The sequence below is a fragment of the Panthera leo genome, chromosome A2 (assembly GCF_018350215.1).
Source record: "Panthera leo isolate Ple1 chromosome A2, P.leo_Ple1_pat1.1, whole genome shotgun sequence".
NCBI classification, from domain to species: Eukaryota; Metazoa; Chordata; class Mammalia; order Carnivora; family Felidae; genus Panthera; species Panthera leo.
This window is the reverse complement of record NC_056680.1, coordinates 16,572,283-16,599,360: the sequence shown is the minus strand read 5'-3', so window position 1 is coordinate 16,599,360 and position 27,078 is coordinate 16,572,283. Positions and strand designations below refer to the sequence as shown.

The 27,078-nt window shown below is 43.9% G+C and overlaps 1 protein-coding gene across 4 annotated transcripts in view; it reads right to left on the bottom strand.

Annotated features, from left to right (window-relative positions):
* The window catches only part of KLHL18 (kelch like family member 18), a 55,921-nt gene that overhangs the window by 13,938 nt on the left and 14,905 nt on the right, over positions 1-27,078 (bottom strand). For 3 of the 4 annotated variants that reach the window (XM_042929157.1, XM_042929158.1, XM_042929160.1), the window contains 3 exons: positions 8,688-8,818; positions 5,865-6,005; positions 1,338-1,536 (listed from right to left, as the gene is read on the bottom strand). In XM_042929157.1, coding sequence (XP_042785091.1) covers positions 1,338-1,536; positions 5,865-6,005; positions 8,688-8,818 — 471 coding nt within the window. Of the gene's footprint in view, positions 1-1,337; positions 1,537-5,864; positions 6,006-8,687; positions 8,819-11,569; positions 11,787-27,078 lie in introns of those variants that run through there. The other variant, XM_042929161.1, reaches the window with a different exon arrangement.

Sequence of the window (27,078 nt, the reverse complement as noted above, 5' to 3'; positions counted from 1 at the left end):
ATGAGTTATGATGTGGGTGCCCTCAGTGCCCATGCTGAGCCTATCTCCCTTAATCACGCCCACCTGGGAAAAAAGTCTCTACTCTAGTGAGGTCCAGCTCTTTAAGCTCACCCCCACCCGAACTCTGCAGCTGACAGAGTTGGCCCACCCATTCTTTTTTTTTTTTTTTTTTAAGTTTATCTATTCTTTTTGGTAATCTGTACGCACAGCATGAGGCTCCAACTCACAACCCCAAGATCAAGATGAGTTGCATGCACCTCCGACTCGGCCCAGCCAGGCGCCCTTTGGCCGGCCCATTCTAAATATGTGACTGCTAATCTCATCGGGGCCGCTTCCCACCAAGCCCTCTTCCTTCCTCTAGCTGCATCTCTTTTCCAGCTCCCACAGGGCTGGTGCATGCCTCTTCATCTGACCTCACGTTTTTACTACTCCTCCTGATCCCCATTCTCAGCTGAGAAAACAGAACCAAGCCAGAAGAGAATGTCAGTGGAATCTGCCAGCACCTCCCTTCTCACCCCACACCTCCCCCTTGGGTGCGGGGGTTCTTCCTCCTGTGGTGGCGGATGAGAACGGCTGGCACTTCTAACAGGTACACGCCTTGTGCCCTCTGCTCTGCCTCCTCTCGCTTACTGAGGACATTGCTCCAGCAGTCATTCTCCCTTTTCTCCTACATCACCAACTCTTCCCTCTCTTCTGGAAAATTCCCACCATCAGCCAAATGTACCCGTCATTTCTCTCACCTTAAAAAACAAACCAACCCCTCCTGACCTCATACTCCTCCCCAGCGACTGCCCCGGTGCTCTGTTCTCCTTTAGAATAAGATTCTTTCATGGCAGCATTACTTCCAATAGTAAATGCTGGAAATAACCCGAACATCCAATAAGGGATGCGATGTTGAAAAAATCAACTGAATGTTAGACACTAACATGGATACAAATGTTCATGAAAGATGTATGTAGTATAATAAAACAAACCCACAATCAACAAGCTGCACACACATCATGATCTTCATTAAAAAAATAACAACTGGGGGCGCCTGGGTGGCTCAGTCGGTTAAGCGTCCGACTTCGGCTCAGGTCATGATCTCGCGGTTCGTGAGTTCGAGCCCCGCGTCGGGCTCTGTGCTGACAGCTCAGAGCCTGGAGCCTGTTTCAGATTCTGTGTCTCCCTCTCTCTGACCCTCCCCTGTTCATGCTCTGTCTCTCCCTGTCTCAAAAATAAATAAAACGTTAAAAAAAAAAAAAAAATTAAAAAAAAAAAAAAAAACAACTGAAAACAAAGATCAGAAAGAGCAGTAGCCCCGTGTCACCTGCAGACCGCTGCCCTGCTCTACACACCTGCTCCTCAGATTTTACATTCAGCTCATCCCGAGACACCAGCTCAAGCACGTCTTCCAAGGGCAGGGCCAGGAATTCTTCTGACATGGACACCTCCACAAAGTGCTGGTGGATGAAGCTGTTGGCCGCATCGTACAGCACCGCGCACATCATCGTCTCAGCAAACTGGCGTACACCCAGGCAATTTTTGGGGTGGAGGCTTTTGGCGTAAGAGAAGATGAAAAGAAATAATTTAGAGGAAGAATGTTCTCTTCGATCATTCTCAGGCTGGTTCCGGGGGGTGGGGTGCTACAGAATGGAAAAAACCCCAGCTTTGCTGGAAACTCCCTGTGTGATCTCAGGGGTGCCTCTCAGCGCCTCAACTGTACAGGCTTAAAATTAAGACAGTTTATATCCTCAGAGGGCCCTGCCTCTTGGGCCTCGTGCTCAGTGTGTCTAGGTGGAATGAGTTCTCCGGGAAGTCCCGTGAAGCAGCCCTGAGGAGAGAAGAAGAGAGCACATACTGGAAAACCTGTTTGCTTTCCTTCAGCCGCTGGCATGCTTTGGTGAACATCTACCTCTGTTCCCCAGGAGGGTACTGAGGTTGTAGGATGAGACTTTAAACCACGTGGGGAGACGACTTCTCTAACATCGGGACCCTTCCACTTTTTCATCTTTTTAGTTGATCTAAAATCTTATTCTTTTACTTACTTTTTTCATCTTTTTTCTTTTTTTTCTTTTCTTTTTTTTTTTTTAATTTCTTTTTTAACGTTTATTTATTTTTGAGACAGAGAGAGACACAGCATGAACGGGGGAGGGGCAGAGAGAGAGGGAGACACAGAATCGGAAGCAGGCTCCAGGCTCTGAGCCATCAGCCCAGAGCCCGATACGGGGCTCGAACTCACGGACCTCGAGATCGTGACCTGAGCTGAAGTCGGACGCTTAACCGACTGAGCCACCCAGGCGCCCCTTTCATCTTTTTTAAATAGCAAGAAGCTCTATGGGTCTAATTGTTCAGACGCCCAGAAGTGACAGCAGCAGCTACTACTCAGCACCATCGGTGAGCCCAGTACTTTGCCAGGCCAGAGTCTCCAACCGCACTGCCAAGCAGTAATCGCCTCCATTTTTAGACGGAAAACTGAGGCTCAGAGAAACTAAGAAATGTGCCCACAGCCTTCTACAAGCAAGTGGCGGTGCCAGGCTGAACCCTGTGCGCGTTCCCGTGGCCCCAAGGCAGACTTGCCCTCGCTGGGGCCGTCTGGGTAAATCCGGGCCTTGCATGGCACCAGGTGACAGGGGAGGATCCCTCAAGTGCCACTAACAGCCTCACCTGGAAAAAGCCTCACCTGACAACAGCTACCCACCTCCTCAGGCTGTGGCCATGATTAAGCAAGAATGTGGCAAAAGCACTCAGCATGGTGGCTGGCATGAAGTCGGGGCAGCTGCCTTCATTTTTATAATGGTTTTCTTACTACTGTTGCATCTCAAATGAGCCCAAAGTGGTGCTGAAATCTTAGTGACAGCAGGAGATCCTGGGGGGATGGGGCTTTTCTTATTTTGACTTTGTGACTGATAATCCATGGAGGGAGAGGGTATGTATCAGAAGGTTTGCTCCCCCCACCCCGCCGCCATGTTGTTTAAAGTTCTAGGCAGAGTTGTACTCACCAACAAGTACCCCTGCCCCTCATCAGCAAACCTGAAGGGCAATCTCAGGAGTCTGGCTCTGGGATAGTCTAAACTCCACAAGATGTTGTTTCCCTTCCAGACTGAACTGGCTCTGTCTGTCCATTGCTTTGGAAACCTACATGCATTTCCACAAAGGCCAGGGAAGCATGAGCACTGAGCAACACTTAGGCAAGGCAGCATGTCCAGTGAGGAACACAGGGCTTAAGATCAGAATGTCAGCTCAGTCATCAAATAACGCCTTTCTCCTGCAGTGCTCACAGTGACTGAATGAGACTTGTGCACGTTCCCATCCGCTCCCTCTCGGGCTAGGATTCCTGCACCTCACCTTTGCCTTTCACTGGCTTGGCATTAAGAACAAAACACATCTTCAACTGAACTGGGCTTTGACATCTAAAAGGATGGGATGTGGGCAGCCCGCTTGTGAGGCAGCAGGTGGGGAAGGAGGAGGGAATGCTGGCACATAGGAGATGGCCCCGTTCAGGAGCAGGAAGAAGATAAGAGGGAAAATGAACCCAAAGTGTTGATACAGACGCACATCTTTCAGTGGACACTTCACGACCTCCTTCCTTGCTGGCACAGCTTGTAAGCAAGGAGGCCACAGTAAGATGTAATGCTTTATCAAAGTCAGGAAGCAATGACTTGAATTAAATAACTTACTGGCTTGGTTCACTGATGCATTTGATGTTCTGAGACGAGTGTTTTAGAAAATACACAGCTCCAACGCTCACCTAGACACAAGGAGGTCCATACATCTGAAGACTTGGAAAGGGGCCACAAGAAAAAAAATCAACCCAGTCTCATGAAAGAAAAAAAATCAGGAGAGGCTGAAGACCCAATAGGTGGAGAGACTTCAGGAACGACTGCTCTAAGAACTCTGATGGCTTTGCAGCTTCTCTGTGCCCTGGCACATCCTGTCTTTTCCACCACTGCTCAGAATGGTTTCTCTCAAGTCATTAGCAATCAAAACTTGAAAATGGAAGGTCCACATGCTTCCATAGGAAGGGGATACATAGGAAGGGGGCAGCTGGGACACCCTAACACACTCTGCAGCCAGGCTCAGGAGAACCACCCCAAGGAACAGAAGCAGTGATGGTAACTACTGGAAAGAAAATAGAAAGCAGGCCAAGCCTCTGGGGCCTGTGTGGAGGAATAAAGACAGGCTTCCCACATCCCATTCTTTTAGATGTCGAAGCCCAGTTTAGTTGAAGGTGTGTTTTTCTTGCAGGGCTGAATGGAAAAATGTCAAAAGACAGACATAACATCAGGCTTTGTGTTTAAGTATGTCTTCCTAAAATGTCACTGATGCATGTAAAAATTCCACTGGTCTAAAAATCACTTTTTAAGCATCTTTTGGACGACACTACTTTATAAAAGAGGCTGGTCCAGTATTGATAGTGATGACCTCAAAAGCCCCTAGGTGGAGCTGCTGTCCCCTTGTGAGAGTGGCCAGCCTTAATTCTTTCCAGAGTGCCTAATTAATCATTGAGTTCTGTGGGGACAAAGAGACAAACAAGAGTCTCATCTGTGTCCTTAAAAAGCTCACAAATGAGGGGAGCCTGGGTGACTCAGTCTGTTAAGTGTCTGACTCTTGGTTTCAGCTCAGGTCATGATCTCACGGTTCGTGGGTTCAAGCGCTGCATCTGGCTATGCAGCTGGCAGCACAGAGCCTGCTTAGGATTCGCCTTCTTCACCCCTCCCCCACTCATGCTGTCTCTATCTCTCCCAAAATAAATAAATAGACAAAAAAAAAAAAAAAAAAAAAAAAAAAAGGAAGAAGAAGAAGCAGCTCACAAATGAGTAGGAAAGACTGTGTGCCCCACACCCCCAGCATTCCGGGGCAAGGTCAGGCGGGGCTCTGGGGCTGTGCTCTCATTATGTGGTCTCCATCTATAAAACCTAAAACAGACCATCTACCTCATGATGAAACCACTCACTCTGAGCCCAGCAGAGAGCGCCTTGCATGCTAAGCATCATTACCACGGTTATCAAGACTAGGTGCACACACAGCAGTGCTCAGTGACATCCAAGAACACCGCATGGGCAGGACATGGACAGCAGGTGGGGTCCACAGAGCTGCTAAGTGAACTGGTCTGGTGGAGCAGGAATGGGAGGGGGCAGCTCTACGACGCAATGAGGTTCAGGAGGGCAGATCTGAGGTGGGAAGAATGCTGGTTTTCAGGTCAGGGACCTGTGATCATAGAAGCTCAGGCAGAAACGTTCTGCTTTCTCCCTGCCTATGTGGAGCCCAGTGCTAACCTGCATCCTCAAGTCTCTAGTGGTGAAGGCGCAGCTTTTACCCTGTGGCTAAGAGCTCTGCCTCCTGAGGGGGAGGAAGAGCCTTCTTATCTGCTCTGTCATCAAAAGGTCATTGCCAAATGCTGGACTTAGGTAAGGATACAGTCCATGATTGCTTCTGGGAGACGGAGGGAGACAGAGAATTCTAGGAGGTGAAATCTGGGTAGGCTCCTCAAGAGATGAAGGGAAAAGAAGCCAAGACACTCAAGGAGGGGGCAGGATCTACACAAAGATGGAGACAGGCTAGGCAACAGGTAGCACTGAACCAATCGGCTCGGTGAGAACAGTCAGCTAAATTAGTGGCTGGTCAAACTGAAGAGAGAGGACCAGAAGAAGAGGTACGTGTCAGGCCAGGGGGAGTGCAGGCGGGGGTCCGTAAATCGTGTCCCCTCAAATGTTCACCCCAAATAACTGGACACTACTTGACAGAGATCTGAAGAAAGGTTATTTCTGCAGAGTAAACTCCCTGGCTCACTCCCTTTGGAAAACTCGGCATGCCCCAAAGACTCAACAAATTCACAGGGGATTCCAGGAACGAAATGGGCCAGGTCCATCGCACGACCTCACCGTTCTCGGAGGAACGTGCAGCAGGCGTCTTTGATGCTCTGCAGCTGCAGGAAGCTCGCCCCCATCAGCAACGACTGCACATTTTGTTGGTCAATGGCAAGGTGGCCGTTGTAAGCAAAGTTGATCAGAGCCTCCAGGGCGCTAGAGGAAACAGAAAAGATACTCTTCAGAGATTCTGGCCCTAACCAAGCTGACATGCTGACCTGGCGAGTGTGTGGGCTCCTCTCTAAAATCCATTTTGCCCATGCCCTTTGAGAATCTATCTGAAAGGAATAATTACTTCACCAGGAGCCAAAGATACATTCTACTTCTTAAGCTGTCTTTATTGCTTAATTTTATTCAGAAAATTCTGAAAAAAGAAAGCAAGTGCCCATTATCTTACTACTGAATGAGTCAACGGTGGTTATTTTTCTAGGTTCATTTTCAGTCCCCATTTGCCTGCATGTAGAGATGGTATGGATATAATCATGTAACTTATCAACTCCTTTCCCATGTTGCTATACTGTCCTCATGTTTATCATTTTTAGTGACTGCTATATAGTATTTCAACACATAAACAAGCTATAATTTATTTCCTTTATTGGTAGGCATAATAGCTCATAGCATTCATTGTATTGCAATCATAAATAATGTTTCTTATTATTTCTTCGAGATAAATTTCCAGAATGAGATTCCAACAAACTTTTCTGCCTTTCTATTCCCACTGAGCATGAAATCCAAATTCTGTTTCTAGGGCCTTATGTGGTCTGACCCCTCTCCAGCTCTCTGACCTCATCACCTTCTACTCTTAGCCCTCACTCCATTCTAATATGCCAAACACACTCTCACCGCAGGGCCTTTGCACTGGCTGCTCCTCTATTTGGAGGTCTCTTTCCCCAGATGGCTCACTCCCTCACTTTAATTAAGGTCTCAGCTCAAATGTCACCTCATCACAGAAGCCTTCCCTGATCACCCTGGAACAGCACAGAAGCCCACCTTCATTTGCTTTACTTTTCTCATATCACTTTCACTTGCCAGCCATATGATGCATGTGCATGTTTATTGCCAGATGCTCACGACTAGAAAGCTGGTACAATAAGAGGTGCTGTCTTCTCAGTGCTATTCCTCAGTGTCTACAGCAGCACACATAACAGGTGCTCAGTCTACCTCTTTTAAATGAAGCGCGTGCGCTGTGCGTGCTGATGAGCACAGCTCCTTCAGACACAGACCTGAGAGAAGAGAGTGCATAGCTGCCCTTGCACACCCACTTCTGTGTCTTTCCTTAGAGGGAGCTGGCCTGAGATTTCTGCCTTGCACTGGGTATATAAATCCTCCCCATGTGCTGGGGCAGATCACCTTCTATCAGTCAGAGCGTACTACAGTTTCCTGGCTCCCTTACCCCTTCTTTCCATCACTGTGAGATTAAGAAGGTAGGCAACAGGGGCGCCTGGGTGGCGCAGTCGGTTAAGCGTCCGACTTCAGCCAGGTCACGATCTCGCGGTCCGTGAGTTCGAGCCCCACGTCAGGCTCTGGGCTGATGGCTCGGAGCCTGGAGCCTGTTTCCGATTCTGTGTCTCCCTCTCTCTCTGCCCCTCCCCCGTTCATGCTCTGTCTGTCTCTGTCCCAAAAATAAATAAAAACGTTGAAAAAAAAAATTAAAAAAAAAAAAAAAAAAAAAAAAAGAAGGTAGGCAACAAATGACAGGTTACTGGCTGACGTTTTAGAGTCCCTGTTTCGTTTATTATTTCTTCTCCAACAAGAATGTCATGGCCCTGAGTCACCCTGTGTGTTTTGTTCACTACTGCATTTCCAGATCTCAGAACAGTGCCAGGCACATAGTAGGTGTGCAGCGGGCCCCTGGATACAGCCTAGGTTATAAACATACATTCTCAGTTCATAGACTTGCATAGAATCAGTCACATAAACATCCATTTCCCTTTCGAGGCCCAAAAAGGCATACTATGGGATATGTTTACATAAAGTCTGCATGCAGTAATCAGGAAAGTATTTCCATGTAGAGGGTCCAGTAGTAAGCAACTCTACATGTAAGGACAACTTTAAGTAAGTGCCTAAATGGCATGATTTCAGGGGTTATGGTACTGCCTTCCGTCCCCAAAAATTCATCTAGCACAAATTCATCTAGCGGCAGTACTGACATTTGAGGCCAATAACTGTTTGCTAGGAAGGGCTGTATTGGACAGTGGAAGAAATTTAGATGGGATCACTTTTGGGCCTGACCTCTTTGGACATCAATGTTCTCAACCATCAAATAACCACAATCTTGCCATCTTCTGAATCTGTGTTGTCTCAATAGAGTAGTCACCAGTCACACGTGGCCATTTAAAAACTGTATTAATTACAATTAAATTTAAAACATTTTAAATTCAGCTCCTTTATCCCACTAGTTAAAATTCAAGTGCTCAGTAGCTATGTATGGCTAGTAGCTACCACTGTAGAGAGTACAAATGCAGGAAGTTCTGATGGATAACACTTCTAGACTGGTAAGGAGGGTAATGAATGAAGACACTTATTTGAAAAACTGTTTTGCCAGCTACAATGGCTGGCACAAAAAAGCACACAGAATAGTATTCCAGCACCTTGTACCCAGTCCTAGTTATAAAAAATATCTCGGTCTAGTTCCTATTAAATGTGTTACTCTAATAGAGTAAAAACGCATCAAAAAAACTCTCCTCAATTTAACCCTGTCTCGGGCCACTGGGCAGAGGTTCTAACTGGTTTACCAAATCACCTACTGTGTGCGCACAGCTGCGCTAGATGCCGCGTCCCGCTGCAGGCCCCCCAGTGGCACTGCAGGCTGTGAGACCTAGCGGAGACATGGAGTACCTTGGGTCCATTCCTTGCATTACAATCTCATCCTGCTTGCACTCCATCATGTCATTTGTAAACATAGCGTGGAAGTACGGGATTGAGGCCGCTAGGACGATCCGGTGGGCACTGAATTTGTGGTCCCCAATCTGTGGGCAGAGTGAAATATAAACAGAGACACTGAGGAACGCACATCCAAAACCCAAACTGCCCCTTCCCCCGCTTAAGCTTCTGCCCCTTGCAATGGTACTGGAGGCATCCCAGTACATGAGAGCTGAGCCTGTCATGGAGACCCTGAGATTTTCAATTCAACACACTCAGTTATAGTAGAAGAATGTAAGCAATACATCTTAATGAGGCATTAAAATGGTTAAAAAGTTAGAAGCCTGAATGCTTCCAGTGGTAGTTTTTACTTATATGGCAGTCTCACTGCACTGTTCCCAACTCGCCGCCAACTCAAACACCTGATTTCTCATGTTATCCTGATCCCGATTAAAGGCAGATGGAATTGACAAACTGTCCAAGAACCCTGGAGCTCCTGACAGCAGGCTCGAGAAGGGTAAATACACAGTGACAGGAAGAGATAAGGAGAAACAAGACCAGACTTGAATAGGGGCACATGTGGGGATGAAGGACAAAGCAAGCATTGTGGGCACAAATGTTGGGGGGTCCTGGGACAACAACCAGCTCAAATGGCTGGTGCTGTGTACTGGCAGGGGCTCTGCATGGCCCACAAGGCTCAGGCCACACAGGGACAGAGACTCTCTCCAAAGTGTGTCAAACCCTCACTAAGGAGACACATCCTTAGCCTGGGGAGTCCTATAAAGAGCTTTCCAACTATCTGTCAAAAGGATAGTCTTTTTCACAAGCTTTGCCATTTATAGCTTCAAACCACATAAACATTTCCACTTAAGAACTTTCTAGTCTTCAGAAAGAACAGTCTCCCCCCCACCCTCCCTGCCCAGTTCCACATTAGAGAAATGCCAGAGCATCTCACTACCCAATGCTCTTCCCCGGGTCACATTTATTTAAGGGTTCTAGTTCAGGTTCTGTCACTATGGCCTCTTTTGTACCACTTTAGGTTTATTATCTGGAAGCTGTTCTTTAAGATCACACCATCTTCCAAACACTGAAGGGGCCTCACTGATTCAGATTCTATGAGTTCCTCACATAATCTACGTGTTGCTCTCCTACTGGTGTTCAGGGGCATTAAATGGCTGTGTGCTCTGGGGCGGGGGGTCAGAAATTAAAAAAAAAAAAAAAGGAAATATATATATATTTTAAGTTTACTTATTTATTTTAAGAGACAGCACGTGGGATGGGACAGGGGCACAGAAAGAATCCCAAGGAGTCTCTGCAGGGTCAGCGCAGAGCCCAATACAGGGCTCAAACTCCTGAACTGGGAGATCATGACCTGAGCTGAAGTTGGACGCTTAACCTACTAAACCATCCAGATGCCCCTGGAAATATTTCTTAAAGTTGTTCTACAAGGTTTTTCACACCAGCAGTTTCTGGTTCCCTGATTCCTGCTCTCAGGGACAACTTCTTTCTTCTGGTATTTATCTCACCTTTCTTTCTTTTCTTTTTTTTTTTTTTTTTAATTTTTAATGTTTATTTACTTTTGAGAGAGACAGAATGTAAGCAGAGGAGGGTCAGAGAGAGAGGGAGACACAGAATCTGAAGCAGGCTCCAGGCTCTGAGCTGTCAGCACAGAGCCCAACGTGGGGCTCACACTCACGAACCATGAGATCATGCCCTGAGCCGAAGTCCGACCCTTAACCGAATGAGCCACCCAGGTGCCCCTATCTCACCTTTCTAAGTAATATCCCTATAATAGTTCTTGAGTTTTCATTTCTAGTTATTACTTGTGGCAGCCTAACTACAAACAGCCCCCAGTGATCTCTGCCTCCTGGTGCTCACACCCTTGTGCTGTCCCTCCTACACTGTCTCAGGGTTGGCTTGTCTGGCTGGGCCACATGTACTTCTGAGCAATTGGTGATAAAGTCGGGGCAGGGTTGAGGGGGGAGTATTCCCCACAACCCACTTCTCAGGTGTAATAATTTACTAAAATGGCTCACAGAACTCAGGGAAAATGGATTACCTACTGTTACTGGTGTAATCATAAAGGGATACACCATGAAGGGACAGTGTAAAGGGATACAAAAGAACAGCCAGATGAAGAGGTACATAGGGCAAAGTCTAGATGGGTCCGGAGCACAGGAGCTTCTGTCCTTATGTGTGCCACTCTCCTCACACATGGCTACCTTCACTAAGCTAGAAGGTCCCCAAGGGTCAAAGGGTGGGACTGAAATTCCAACCCTCTAATCACATGGTTGTCTCCTCTGGGAACCAGCCCCCATCCTGAAGCTATCTAGGGGCCCACAAAGAGTCACCTTATTAGCATAAACCCAGGCGTGGCTGAAAGAGATTTGTTATGAATAACAAAGGACACACCTATCACTCAGGAAATTCCAAGGGTTTTAGAAGTTTTTGTGTCAGGAACTGGGAACAAAGACCAAATATTATAACAAAAGATGCTTTTATCACCCCTATTCAGGAAATTCCAAGGGTTTGAGGAGCTCTGTGCCAGAAACCAGGGAAAAAGACCAAATACATATTCTTATTATATCAGAATATCATAGGGCATATGCACAATATGTTTGAAAACGTCTTTATTAGCCTTAAACCTGGGTGACAGTTTAGCTGGCTATAAAATTCTAAGTTGGGAATATATTTTTCTATCAGAATTCTGAAGGCATTGCTCCAATGTCTTCTACTTTGTTGCTTTTGAGGAATTTAATGCCCTTCTGATCACTAACCCTCAGTATGTGACTGCTCTCTCTAGAAGCTTTTAGTACTTTCTCTTTATTCTCAGAGTTCTGAATCTAACAGGATTATACCTTGCTCTTGGTGTCCTTTATTCAGCGTGCTTTATCAATCCACAGACTTGATTCTAGTTCTCAGAATACTTTTCCATCCTATTTCTTTGATAATTTCCTCCTCTCTATCGTCTATTTTTTCTTTTCCAAAATTTCTATTAGTCGGATGTTAGGCCTCTTGGAATGTGCCTATATTAAAAAAAAATTTTTTTTTAATGTTTATTTTTGAGGGGGGAGGGGCAAGGGGCAGAGAGAGAGGGAGATACAGAATCCGAAGCAGGCTCCAGGACCTGAGCTGTCAGCATAGAGCCCGACATGGGGCTCAAACCTATGAACCGTGAGATCATGACCCAAGCCAAAGTCAGATGCTCAACTGACTGAGCCACTGAGGCACCCCATGATCCTCTATTTTTTTCACCTGTTCCCCATTTCCCATCTCTTTCATTTGGTCAGTCTCCTGAGAATCTTCTTCAACTTTATCTTTCAATATTTCTGTGTTGTAGCTTTTTATAAGGCTATGGTGTATTTTTAATTTCCAAGAGGCCCTTCTTGTTTTCTGAAGGTCTCCCCCATCCAGCTTTTTACTGAAAGAATCTTATTCATCTTTCACAAATGCAGTATTTTCTCTAACCTCTCTCAATATTATAGTTAGGGGCACCTGGGTGGCTTATTTGGTTAAGTGTCTGACTCTAGACTTCAGCTCAAGTCATGATCTCATGGCCATGAGATCAAGCCCTGTGTGGGCTCTGCACCACTGGCGTGGAACCTGCTTGGGATTCTCACTCTCTCTTCCCCTCCTCCATGCTCTCTCTTTTCTGAGACTCTGAAAATAAATAAATAACCTTTTTTTAAAATGTTAAATTTTTTTCTTCTTTTTTTCTTCTTCCTCCCTGCTTTTACTGTTATTCCTCTGAGTTCTTTTCTCCCCCATTTGTTTTGGTCTCTGTCTTTTATGTTAGAGGCTTGCTTTAAATGCCTCGTGACAGTGGCTATCTGCTGATACTTTAAAAAAAATTTTTTTTTAATGTTTAAATTTTGAGAGAGAGACAGACAGAGTGTGAGCAAGGGAGGGGCAGAGAGAGAGAGAGAGGGAGACACAGAATCTGAAGCAGGCTCCAGGCTCTGAGCTGTCAGCACAGAGCCTGACATGGGCTCAAACCCACGAACCGTGAGATCATAACCTGAACCGAAGTCAGATGCTCAACCGACTGAGCCAACCAGGCACCCCTAACTGCTGATATTTTTAGAAACTGTTTGAAAGTTCTGTGTGGGAGAACAAGGCTTATCAACTTGTGGACTTCACATTGGGGTGACCAAGCAAGACCCTGCCATTCTACTGAGGACCCCTAAAAATAGTATCTTTGGAACTTTTTCTCTGTGGCAAACTTTATCAGAGATGGATCTTCCAATCTCTTGGATGGGAGTGCCCGCCTGCAGATATTCTGAAAAGTAGGTTAGAGAGGTGATGGTCCTACCACTCACTATTTAGACCTCTGCCTTAAAGCCTTTATTTTCAGTTTTGTACCATATTCCATCCCCTCTTCTATCCTTGGTATGCCTCTGGTTCAATATGTAAGACTGAAATTCTGGTCTCCTGGGAGAGTGGGGGAGGAGTTGTAGGCAACTAATTGCTTTTCACACAGACTTTCAACTAATCTTCCTGTTTTCAGTATTTTGTTTCTCTAATTCTGGAACTATTCCAGGGTTCTGCATTACAAATCCTCTTTCTTCTTAGTCTCTCCCCCTGGCAGGCACTTTCAGTTCCTCTGGCCCTCAAAGCTCACCACACTTCCTACTTTCTGGTGTCAACATTCCATTGACCTCTCAACTACTGATACCTCTTCTCCCTCTTACTATCATTTTAATGGGATTACAGCAGAGCACGGGGGTTAAAATGTGTGTTCAATTAGCTGTGTTAAACTGCCATGCATTTATTTTTCATCTGGGAAGTAGACAGAAGACAAAAGAACAAACGGTACATGTATAAACTAGGTGACCTGGTTTCCCCAAAAAGCTCAGGTAAAGAGAAGGCAGGCCTATCTTGGGATACGTTAGCCAGATTACAACTGAACTCTGTATTTTGTTAAAGGGGACAACAAATTTGTCTTTATCCAGAAGAGGGAGACCAAGCTGGGGGAAGGTCTGGAAGCTACATCTTAAGAGGAATGGCTAAAGGATAGCCCATTTGTAAAAGATAATTTGGGAAGGGGGACATAGCAGCTGTCCTCAAACCCTAGAAGGGCCATCACATGGATGAGGGCAGATCCAGAAATGACAGGGAGGCAGATTTTAGTTTATTACAAAGAATAAGGTCCTATCACCTAAGAATGTTTAGGGCGGTTCTTCACCAGTCCCAAACCTATTAAGGGATCTTCCAATTCTATAACCCTAAGATACCACATTTTTGTGAAAAGCTTTAAAAAACCCAAATACTCTCATTTGTAATCTCAGTTTTAAAAAATCACTTAAAAAATGAGATGATCAGGGGTGCCTGTCTGCGTAGCTCAGTCGGCTGAATGACCAACTCTTGGTTTTGGCTCAGGTCATGATTCCACGGCCATGGGATCAAGCCCCCTCAGGGCTGTGTGCTGAGTGTGAGCCTGCTTAAGATTCTCTCTTTCTCTCTCTCCCTCTCTCTCTCCCTCTCTCTCTCTCTCTCTCTCTCCCCCCTCCCCACCCCCCGCCTGCTTCTCTCTGCAGCTTGCGCACACTTTCTTTAAAAAAAAAAAAAAAGGAAAAGAAAGAGAGACAGAGATAGAGAGAGATGATCATTTACTGAATTCCTTTTTGTTAAGTACCCATTATGCATTATTTTCTCATTTTGGCCCTCATAGCAACCTGTGCATTAAGTAGCTATTGTGAATTCCATTTTGTAAAAGAGGAAACGAAGATTTAGAAGTTAAATAACTTGCCTGAAAATTAAGTAGCTATTATGTAAAAGAGAAGGAATTATGCTTGAGCTGTTTACTAGTGGAGTTTGAGAGGGACCCAGTAAATAAACACCTCCTCCCAGCTCAAGTTCTCAGCCATGTGGGAAATTTTTGAAAAAATAAAAAAACCTACACACGATAAAAAAAAATTAGATAGAACTAAACACACATATACACACCAGTGAATAAAAGTAAAGCTGGGGTTATCTGAGTAAGAGTGGTGAATTATATCAATGTCAAAATCTTAGTTGTGATGTTGTACTGAAGTTTTGTAAGATTACCATGGGGGAAACTGGGTAAAGGGTAAACAGGATCTCCCTGTTATTATTTCCTCTTTTCACTTATTTTTATTTTAGAGAGAGACAGCATGCATGGGGGAGGGGGCACAAGGAGAGGGAGGGAGAGTGGGGGAGAGTGGGGGAGAGGGAGCGAGGGAGGGAGGGGGGAGGGAGGGAGGGAGGGAGGGAGGGAGGGAGGGAGAGAGAATCTTAAGCAGGTACCATGCTCAGTATGGAGCTTCATGTGGGGCTCTATCCCATGACCCTGGGATCATGACCTGAGTCGAAATCAAGAGTAGGACGCTCAACCGAATGAGCCACTCAGGCGCCCTGCACTGTTATCATTTCAAATAACTACATCCAAATCTACAATTATCTCAAAATAAAAAGTTCATTTGAAAAAAAAAAAAAGGAATAAAGCAAGGGTGCTTTGGTGGCACCACTAGAACGGAATCAGACCATTAATTTAAAGTATTGGAAAGAGCTAGGTTCCAAGTCCAAGCTAGGGCAGAAGGAAAAAAGTAAATATGTGGTATAATGAAACACTCTGAACTGAAAGAGTTAAATGCATGACCACATATGGAGCTGCCTGGGTTGGATCAGGACATCAGGTCTTTGTGCACACAGCACACTCCTAGTGCCTGTGCTCACACTACTCCTTAGTAAGCGCATGGATCAGCACCAGCCACTTAACCGCTCTGGAATGGTATGCGATGACTAGCATCTACAAAGCAAATTAGGGGCAATCCCAGGACTCCCTAGGTACATAAGTGTGCTTCTGAGAAAAAAACACCAATTCCAACTGAAAACCCAACCAACTTCCACTAAAACTGCAGCAAAGACTCGGCACTCAGGCCATCTGGCTTCTACAAAGAGTGGAATCAGAACCTCTTTCTAAGCAGGGGCTCTGCACAGTAGGATCTGAAGAGACTGAAGCTCACCTATAGAGTTCCTCTGCATGGTGTTTTTTTTTTTTTTTTTTTTTAATTATGAAGCCCCTGTAACTTATAATGTCTGTTAATAGCTTTGTTGGGAAAATTAAGAGCTAATGGGGTTAAATGAAGGGGAAGAAGGTAAGGGTAACATAAATCCACATGTATTGCAACTCCTCTATACTTGGTTTTAAAAATCATGAACACACTATTCCATCGATAGTCGTTAAAAATCAAAGTGGCCTCCATGATGCAAGTACAGATATGAAAAGGAAAGTGATGTGATGTGAAGCTGGAAAAGTAGATAGGGCACTCAGAAATTCTACATTTTACTTTAAGAGTGTTAGGAAACCAGGAAACAGTACAAGGAAGGGTCTCTAAGGCCATGGGGCCATTCTCTGCAGGCAGAGCATGAACTGGGAGTTGCCATTCACTTAGATGAGAAATGACACAGAAGGGCTATGTTAGGGGTAGAAGATGGAGTCAAGTTTGGGACAAGCTGCCACTGAGTGCCTGGGAGGCATCCGAACAGATACCGTGTAGTAAGTGGATGGCTACATCCGGAACACAGAGAGATGGAGTCTAGGCTCAAATGACACTTTTTGGAGTTGTCAGTGTAGAGACAAGAAGAGGTCACTGAGGGAGAGCTTAGAGCGCAAAAAGGGTATAAGAAGCCTTGTGGAACTCTGACAGTCAAAGCCTACCTACTGGGGACGCATCTGCAAGGCAACAGAAGGAAAGTACAGGAAGGAAAAGAAAAGAAGAGAAGCAAGGAGCCGCCTGAAGGAAGAGAAGAGCGTGGGGGCAGCGGTGGCTCATGATGCCATGTAACCATAACACATGGCCACGTGACACAAACGTGCAAGCTAGAAGGCCCAGCCCGTGCTAGCAAGGTCACCTCATACAGGCCTCCTCCATGTTTGGCTTCTCAACTTATGAGATCGTCCCTATTCATCTGACTTATTAAGAGTTTTTAAGAAGATCAAATAGAAAGATGTACAAGAATGGCTGCTGCGAACGTCATTCGACCAAATCAGCAGGGTCACTCCAAATTCCTGAAGTTCTAGTGGGAAAAAAGTGTTGCCCTGTGCAGACCATGCTGATGTTACTGCCAATCCTGAGTCTTGTTGGAGGAATGGATCTGTGCTGATTTGTCCCAGCTTGGCCACCAATGGGACATGACTCAAGCGCACATTTGCAAACCTGATGTTGGTGCTCCACAACAGTAAATAGATGAATAAATCAATGACTAGATGGATGGGCTCTGGAGCAGATTGAAGCTATTTAGCTTTTTCTGAGCAGAGCCTCAGAATTGCAACACTGGTCTTATTAAATTAAGTGATAGTAGGTAATACATGTGAAAATACCCTAGCACACTGCCAGGCACTTAGCAGAGATTTAACAAAAGTTTGTTTTTACACCCAGCTGAGAGTAACAGCCATAGAAGGCTAAGATATAAATAACTAAAATCCTCACAAGTTCAGTCTGATTCATAGAGATTAAACCTTGAGTTTTAGAGCCAGCTCTACTACAGACATAAGCAAGCTGCCCAATTCTCCTATGCTTTGCTTCTAGGTTGGACTGGATTTCCAGGTAGGATTACTACTTAATGCTGGTATAGCAAGGAATACAGTAAAAACAAACAAACAAACAAAAAAACCCCCCAAAAAACACATTAAAATTCTCAAGAGAAGCACTATAAATACTGGTAAATGTTACAGTGATCAACCACTCTATTAGAAAGTACAGCGCAGTATGAAAGGTCAAAATATTTACCAATCGCTTTATCTGATCATCCCAAGGGAGACAGCACAAGCCATATGGTACATACAAACCGTGCCAACTTCCAGGCCAGCTGTTCTCTTTCTGTGTGACCAAGGCAAATCTCTTCCCTTCACCCCTGAGCCTCAGTTTCTTCATCTGTAAATAAGGGGCTCTAACTGGATCGGGTGTCTCAATAGGTAGTAACTGTATTAATAACAGCCATCTAACACGAATTCAGCAAAGCTTTGCTTTTTGCTCATGATGGTACCTACATATGTTTGAAAAGTAATTACGCCCACCTCTTAAACGTATCATTTATCTGGCTGACAGACTGGTGCACATTTGGATATGAGACCCCCTGGCAACAACTCTGCTGAGTCCCTGTGGCACAGGAACCTCTTCATCAGAGGTTAGTAGAATCTGAGACTATAAGCAAAAAGAACCAGAAGACCTGAGCACCTCATCATTTACCTAAATTTTGACTTGCTTTAACACACACACACACACACACACACACACACACACACACGCATGCATTCACACCTAGCTTCCATTTTTTTCCTTGGAAAGACTGGGAAATTTTCCATTCACAGCCCTGCTTTGGTGGTATCTTTAGATCAACAAGGATAGTGTAGCATGACACCACAAATTCTGTTTCCTATCAACAGACAGGTGGGGCTCAAGATTCAACCAGCTGCTTATTCAAGCAGGAAAAGCATCAGGGCAAAATCTGAGTTGGGAGTAATCTGAGACAGGTGTTCCCAAAGAAAGCAAAAGATATGCCCAGAATAGATTTCCCTTTGATGGAAAGCATTTTGATACTTTTGCTCCTACCTTCAAACATCTCACAAGGAACATAAATAAAACACTAAGGGAACAGTTAAGTGCCCAGCCTGTGCAGACAGATTACCCTTGGGATAAGCGGGATTTAAGACTAAGCTTTTAGGCAGTCACAAGAGATGCTGAAAGTGCATAAGTGGTAATCCATGATTTTACTGAGGCACAAATTTGAATCATAAAGGCTATGTAGGAAGCTGGTGCGTGAGAATGTGTCTACAAAATGGAAATGTAGTAGGGATGGATTAATCTCTAAAATTCCTTTAGGCTAGAAAATCAACAATTATAAATCCTTTAAGACAGATAGCATATCATTGTAGATAAGAGCAAGTACTCTGGAGCTAGAATACCTGGGTTCAGATCCAGGTTCTGCCATTTGCTAGCTGTGTGACTCTGGGCTAGTCACTCAACCTCTCTGTGCCTCAATTCACACATCTGCAAAATGTTATTAAACAGTACCTTTCTTGGGGTGCCTGGGTGGCTCAGTCAGTTAAGCATCCAGCTTTGGCTGAGGTCATGATCTTGCGGTTCGTGAGTTTAAGCCCCACGTCAGGCTCTGGGCTATCAGCTCAGAGCCTGGAGCCTACTTTGGATTCTGTGTCTCCCTCTCTCTCTGCCCCTCCCCTGTTCACACTCTGTCTCTCTCAAAAACAAATAAACATTAAAAAAAAATTTAAACAGTACCTTTTTCCTGGGGTTAATTGTGAGGATTAAATTAATCTCTGTAAGGCATTTAAAATAGTGCATGGCACATATTAAGTGCAATATAACTGTTAAATAAATAAAATGTCCTCAAATATAAGACTGTATAGAAGTTTTCTTAACTATTTATTTATTTATTGATTGATTGATTGATTTTGAGAGAAAGAGAAAGAGAGAGAGAAAGCACGAGTCAGGGAGGGGCAGAGAGAGAGGGAGAGAGAGAGAATCCCAAGTAGGCTTCGCACTGCCAACACAGAACCTGATGCAGGGCTTGAACTCACAAATAGTGAGATCAAGACCTGAGCCAAAGTCGATGCTTCACCAACTAAGCCACCCAGGTGCCCCTTTTTTTAATAAATATTTTATTTTTAAGTAACCTCTACACCCAAAACGTAGGGCTCAAACCAAGATCCAGAGTCCTTTGCTCCCAGCCAGGCACCCCCGATAGAAGTTATTTTTAAGATCTTTAGAGAAGGGGTCAGCAAACTATAGTCTATGGGCCCAAATCTGGCCTGCCTCTTGTTTTTGTGTGGCCCATGAGCTAAGTGTAGTTTTTCACATTAAAAAAAAATTTTTTTTAATGTTTATTTTTGACAGAGAGAGAGACAGAGCATGAGTGGGGGAGGGGCAGAGAGAGAGGGAGACACAGAATCGGAAGCAGGCTCCAGGCTCCGAGATGTCAGCACAGAGCCTGACGCGGGGCTCGAACTCACGGACCGCGAGATCATGACCTGAGCCAAAGTCGGATGCCCAACCAACTGAGCCACCCAGGTGCCCCATTCACATTTTTATATATTGGGGGGGGTGGGGGGTGGGAGGGAATCAAAATGAGACTAATATGACATGTGAGAATTATATGAAATCCAAATTTCAGTGTCCACATACAGTTTTATTGGAACACAGACATGTCCATACAATCTCAAAGTTGAGTAGCTATGACAATGACCATTGGCCTACAAAGCCAAAAATATTTACTGTTTGGACCTTTATAGAAAAAGTTTGCAAGGGGTGCCTGGGTGGCTCAGTTGGTTAAGCATCTGACTTCAGTTCAGGTCATGATCTCACAGTTCGTGAGTTCGAGTCCCATGTCGGGCTCTGTGCTGTCAGCTCAGAGCCCAGAGCTTGCTTCAGATTCTGTGTCTCCCCCTCTCTCTGCCCCTCCCCTGGCTCGTGCTCTGTCCCTCTCTCTCTCTTAAAAATAAATAAACATTAAAAAAAGAAAAAATAATAAAAAAAAAGTTTGCTAATTTCTGCTTTAGAGTCACAGGGAACACATATTATGAAGAGGGAATACATTCTCTAGAAAGGAGAAGATACCAATTGTAACTTAAGAACCCCCTCACCTTACATCACACCTGATTTGCTGGTATTCACAGACTCACTGAACCAGTATGAACTGTCTGCACTTTGTGGAATTCAACACTGAGATAAACAGTATCTTATACAAAATGCTCCTTTTAAAAAAGGAAATGAGCTAAGCCCGATATAGAAGCATTCACACTTGAGCCATTAATGGCCTGTTATAGGCCTACTCACCACCAATGTCATTTTTTTTTAAACTTCAGTTTCTTAATCATAGTTACACAATTATTCTCTCTTTCTGCCCCAACCCCCACCCCCATGGAGTTTAAATGCTAATCAGTTTCAGCAATAAAGCAGCCTTGTCCATTAGAAATGGAAGAGGTGGACTGAATGGAGATGCCTTGAAGCATCTGTTTTCCTACCTCAGGTATCAACCAAACCCCTATCTTATGCAGCAACTGCCAAACACAAAGTCAGCTCAACCCAGCTCTCTACCCCTAAACAAAATCTCATTCAGATTTTAGACAAGTAAGGCTATTTCATGTTGGAGATATGAAGCCTCAGTCACAAGCACTGTATTTTTGTTTTTACCCCCTTAGTAGACTTCAGACTCTTTGAGGGCAAAAAGGGTCTCCTACATCCCTCACATAGCTCAGTAAATAGTCATTGGTATTAAAATACCAACTCTATCCTCAACAGCGACTTAGAAAGTCAACAAACAATTCCCTGTGAAAATAAATTAACTGCACATTCAGAAAGATGGCAGTTTCACTGAAGGTTATAGTCAAAATGGACAGCAGGTTCTCTTGGTTAAATTTAGAAAAGCCTATCAAAAATTGAGCAGGAGGGGCGCCTGGGTGGCTCAGTTGATTAAGCCTCAGACTCTTGATTTCGGCTCAGGTCATGATCTCACGGTTCGTTAGGCTCCACGCTGACAGTATGGGGCCTGCTTGGGATTGTCTCTCTGCCCCTCCCGGGCTCTCTTTCTCTCTCTCTCTCTCTCAAAATAAATTAAAAAAAAAAAAAAAAGATTGAGCAGGAGGCATTATGATTTTCTATTCATGTCCTTCAAATTTTTCTTACATATATAAATAGGTACAGTAAGTCTGCAAATAAGTGTAACACTTGAAGGCTACTGCAATGACAATATGTTTATTATTATTATTTACCTTTAACTAGATATATGTCACTAAATAGCCATATAATTAGGTAACTATGTATACTAATAACATATATTAGCTATCAATGATCTGTAATATAACGATGATTTCTTACTAAACTATTTTAGGTTACTTGAAGGTTAACAGAAAACACTTGTGGCTTCAACACATGCCACTAAAAACCTTCCAAAAACATGACTAGCTATAGACTCCGTCTCGTGTCAGCTTTGTCTAGTGCTCCTTACCTTCTGGGAACTTCCACATTCATTCCAACCACACTATATAACATATGATTTAAACCCTAACAATGAGGCCCTTCCTCAGGACTTTTCAAATGAGAAAGAGGGACAATCCCCTCCCAGGATAACAAGGGCCCATCAGATGCTCCACCACCCTCCATGTATGAAAAACCAGTCTGCAGCGGGAGGAGCGCATTGAACATGCAGGGAAAGTATCTTGACAGCATTTCAGTCCCCGGCACATCATCAATACTGTCTTTTCTCCAGTTGGATTGCATGGAGCCAATAAATGGTTGGTCTTGCTGAGGGTAGTTCTGCTATTAAGAGCAGAGTTCTGAGCACTGTGATCCAGAGAAAGCCCTGGGGAAGATCAGAAAAGGCGGACCTTCTTTCCCGGCTTTAGTAGATGGGTGGCTTTAGCTCTGACTGGGCCCTTGTCGTGTCTCAAGGCCCCCATTCTGCTCACCAGTCAGGTCTTAAGGGATTACAACACTCAACACAGTAAAGAGAGGTCATTTGTCCCCCCAACTGATGTGTGGATCTGATGCAATTCCTAACCACAGCGAGATTATTTTTATAGATACAGACAAGATCCTCCCAAAATTCATATGATGGGAAAAAGAACTAAAATAATCTGAACCAATTTCAAGTAATAAAGTGCACGCAAATGGTCAATATGCACATGAAAAAATGTTTAAAATTATTAGTCATTAGGGAAATGCAAATCAAAACTACGATTAAGATACCACTTTACACCCACAATGATAGCTATTACCAAAACAAAACGAAACAAAACAAAAAAACAAAATAACAAGTGCTGGTGAAGATGTGGAGAAACTAGAAGCCTTGTGCACTGCTTGTACTGTTGGTGCAAATATAAAATGGTGGAAAAGTTTGGAGGTTCTTCAGAAAGTTAAACATAGAATAATAATATGACACAGCAATTCTACTCCTAGGTATATACCCAAAAGGATCGAAAGCATAGTCTCAAAGAGATATTTGTATGCCCATAAATTCACAGCAGCATTATTGACAATAGCCAAAAGGTGGAAACAGCCCACCCAGGTCTCCATCAATAGATGAACGGGTATACAAAATGTGGTACATATACATACAATGGAATATTAGTTAGCCTTAAAAAGGAATGAATCAAGAGAATGAGAAGATAAGCCATAAATGGGGAGCAAATATTTGCAAAGGACCTAACTGATAAAGGGCTGTTAATCAAAACAAAGAACTTTTTTTAATTTTTTAACATTTATTTATTTTTGAGAGACAGAGAGAGGCAGAGTACGAGCAGGGGAGGGGCAGAGAGAGAGAGAGAGAGAGAGAGAGAGAGAGAGACACTGAATCTGAAGCAGGCTCCAGGCTCTGAGCTGTCAGAACAGATCCTGATGCGGGGCTCAAACCCACAAACCAAGAGATAATGACCTGAGCTGACTGAGCCACCCAGGAGCCCCTCAAAACATACAAAGAACTCTTAAAACCTAACAATAAGAAAACAAACAAGTGAATTTAAAAAACAGGCAAAAGATTTTAACAGACATCTCAGCAAGAAGATACACAGATGGCAAATACGCATATGAAAAGATGTTCCATACCATGTCATCAAGGAAATGTAAATTAAAAAAAAAGTATCTCTGTGCATCTATTATGATGGCCAAAATCCAAAACACTGAAAACACCAAATGCTGACAAAGATGTGCAGCATCGGGAACTCTCATTCGTGCTGGTGGGAATGTAAAATGGTATAGCCACTTTGGAAGACAATTTGGCATTTTCTTTAAAAAGAAAAAATTTTTAAATCTTTATTTATTTTTGAGAGAGGGAGAGAGAGACAGAGCGTGAGCAGGAGAGGAACAGAGAGAGAAGGAGACACAGAATCCAAAGCAGGCTCCAGGCTCCGAGCTAACAGCACAGAACCCGAGGCAGGGCTCAAACCCACGAACTGCGAGATCATGACCTGAGCCCAAGTCGGACGCTAACCGACTGAGCCACCCAGGTGCCCCTAATTTGGCATTTTCTTATAAAACTAAACATATTCTTATCATACAATCTAAAATCACACTCCCTGAGATTTCCCCAAAGGAGTTAAAAACCTATGTCCGCACTAAAACCTTCACGTGAATGTTTATAGCAGCCACATTCATAATTACCAAAAGTTAAAAGGATATCCTGAAGATATCCTTCAGGAGCTGAATGGATAAATAAGCTGTGGTCCATCCATCCAGACGTGGAATATCATTCAGCGCAAAAAGAAATGAGCTATCAAGCCATGAAACGATGTAGAGGAACTTTAAAACGTATATTGCTAAGTGAAAGAAGCCAATCTGAAAAGGCTACATACTACAGGATTCCAACACTCAGGAAAAGGCAACCTATGGAGACAATAAAAGGATCAGTGGTTGCCTGTGGGTGTAGGGAGAGAGAGATGAAAGGTAGAGCACAGAGGGGTTTTAGGGCAGTGAAACCATTCTTTATGATACTATAGTGGTGCTTACATGTTATTATACATGTCAAAAATCACAGAACATACGCGACTAAGAGGGGACCTTGATGTACACCATAAGCTCTGATCATGATGTATTCGTGTGGGTTTGATTATGACAAGTGTACCACACTCTGGTGCAGGAACTGATAGTGAAGGGTGCTGTGTGTGCTGTGGGGGTAGTGGGTATACGGGAAATTTCTACACCTTCTGATCAATTCTACTGTGAACCTAAAACTACTCTAAAAAATAAAGCCTTTTTTAAAAATTTTAAGTAAATGCTGCCCCCAATGTGGGGCTTAAACTTATGACCCCAAGATCAAGAGTTGCATGCTCTACTGCCTGAGCCAGCCAAGTGCCCCAAGTCTTTTTTTTTTTTTTTTTTAAGGAATTAAATTAGAATACATACTACAATGTGGATGAACCTTCAAAACATCATACTAAGCAAAATAAACCGGACACAAAGGCCAATACTGTATGATTCTTACAGGAGAGGTCTAGAATAGGCAAACCAGAGACAGAAAAGGAGGCTCAAAGGGACAGGGGAAGGGGCAACGGAGAATTATTGCTTATTGGTTACAGGGTTCTGTTTTGGGTGATGAAAAAGGTTTGTAATAGACGGTGGGCGAGGGTGATGGTTACACATTTTAAGTGTATTTAATTGAGAGAGGGAGACTGAAGGATTCCATAAATATCTGCACTTTACTCCTTTTCCTACTTCTATTCTTGCTAGGACCTAAACGTCCACCCCACTTTACACAGGCCTTATAAAGCAAATAGTATATGTCCTCTTGTAAGTAAGGGACAAGGAGTTAATAATGATTTCTTTAGAATAGATAACATCTAAGGAAGGACCAGATGAGAATGGCTGGGAAGCCCTCATACGCACATTTCAGACCACCACAGCTCTGGACATCTTGACACCCGGGCCCTATGGCTCCTGGGAATAACACCTGGGCCCTCCTCTTTGTTCCAACCAGTTCCTGGATGCGTGAGTGGACACGTAATCCACCACACCACAGTCTTCAACAAAAACCCCAAGACCATGAGCAAAGACGAGACTCCCTCTTTTTCCTTCTGAGTCTCTGGGATTCTCTGTACCTGCACTCTCTCTATACCTTCAATAAACTCTGCTTTCACCTCCTGCTGGCTTACATTTTTTTTTAATTTTTTTTTAATGTTTATTTATTTTTGAGAGAGAGAGAGACAGAGCGTGAGCAGGGGAGGGGCAGAGAGAGAGGGAGACACAGAATCCGAAGCAGGCTCCAGGCTCTGAGCTGTCAGCACGGAGCCCGACACGGGTCTCGAACTCACAGACCGTGAGATCATGACCTGAGCTGAAGTCGGAGCTCAACCGACTGAGCCACCCAGGCACCCCCTGCTGGCTTACATTTAAAGTCCATCCATCCTCTGGGTCTCTGGACCCAACTTGCTGGCATCATAATGACAAATGAATTATACATTTAAAAATGGTTTAAAATGTAAATAATAATAATAATTAAAATAGTATAATAAAAGGATAATGTGGGAGGAATCACTCTCTCCATTTCAAGATTTACTATATAGCCAGAATAAGTGGTGTAGGGATAGGGACCTTGACCAATGGAAGAGAACTAGGAACCCAGAAGTAACCCCACCCAAGTATGACCAACTGATTTTTTTTTCTTAGTAGGCTCCATGCCCAGCATGGAGCCCAAAGCAGGGCTTAAACTCACAACCCTGAGATCAAGACCTGAGCTGAGATCAAGAATCAGATGCTTAACCGAATGAGCCACCTGAGCATCTCCCGCCGCTGAATTCTGACAAAGGTACGAAAACATCTGTACCTAAAATGGAGGAAAGATAGGTCTTTTCAGCAAATAGGGCTGAGCAATTGGAAATCCACAGGCAAAGAAAAGAACTTCAGCTTACACCTCAGCACACACAAAAATTAACTCAAAATGGATCATAGATTTTTAATTTTTTTTTAAGTTTATTTATTTATTTTGAGAGAGCAACCAAGCACAAGTTGGGTAGGGGCAGAGAGAGGGTGAGAGAATTCAAAGTAGGCTCGGCACTGTCAGTGCAGAGCCCAACACAGGGCTTGAACCCACAAACCAGGAGACCCTGACCTGAGTGGGGACCAAGAGTCGGACGTTTAATAGACTGAGCCACCCAGGCACCCCAGATCATAGATTTTTAAATGTAAAACTTACAAATATAAAACTTAGATGAAAACATAGGAGAAATTCTTCAGGACCTAGGGCTTGGTAAAGAGTTATCAGATATGAGACTGAAAACTACAATCCATAAGGAAAAGATTTAATAAATTAGACTAAATCACAATTTAAAACTTTTGTGCCATGAAACACCCTCTTAGGGGAATGAAAAGACAATCTACAGATGGGGAGAAATATTTGCAAACTTGCAATATAAATAAATTTTATTTGCAAATTAAATACAGGCCCAATTTCCCTGGGCCTCAACTTTATCTGCTATGAAATGGGGAGACTTATATTGTCTTTAAGAAAATATTTTGGGGGGGCACCTGGGTGGCTTAGTCAGTTGAGCATCCAACTTCAGCTCAGGTCATGATCTCATGGTTCATGGGCTCGAGCCCCACTTCAGGCTCTGTGCACTGACCTCAAAGGAGCCTGCTTTGGATTCTCTGTCTTCCTCTCTCTTCCCTCCCCCACTTGTGTGCACTCTCTTGCACACTCTCTCTCTCTCAAAAATGAATACACATTTAAAAAAATATATGTTTTTCAAAAAAGAAAGAAAATCTTTTTTTCAAAATTAAATGACACAAAAGAAATAAAAGCATTTTTTAAATTAAAAAGACACTCAGGGGTGCCTGGGTGGCTCAGTTGGTTAAGTGGATAAGTGTCCAACTCTTGATTTCGCTCAAGTCATGATTTC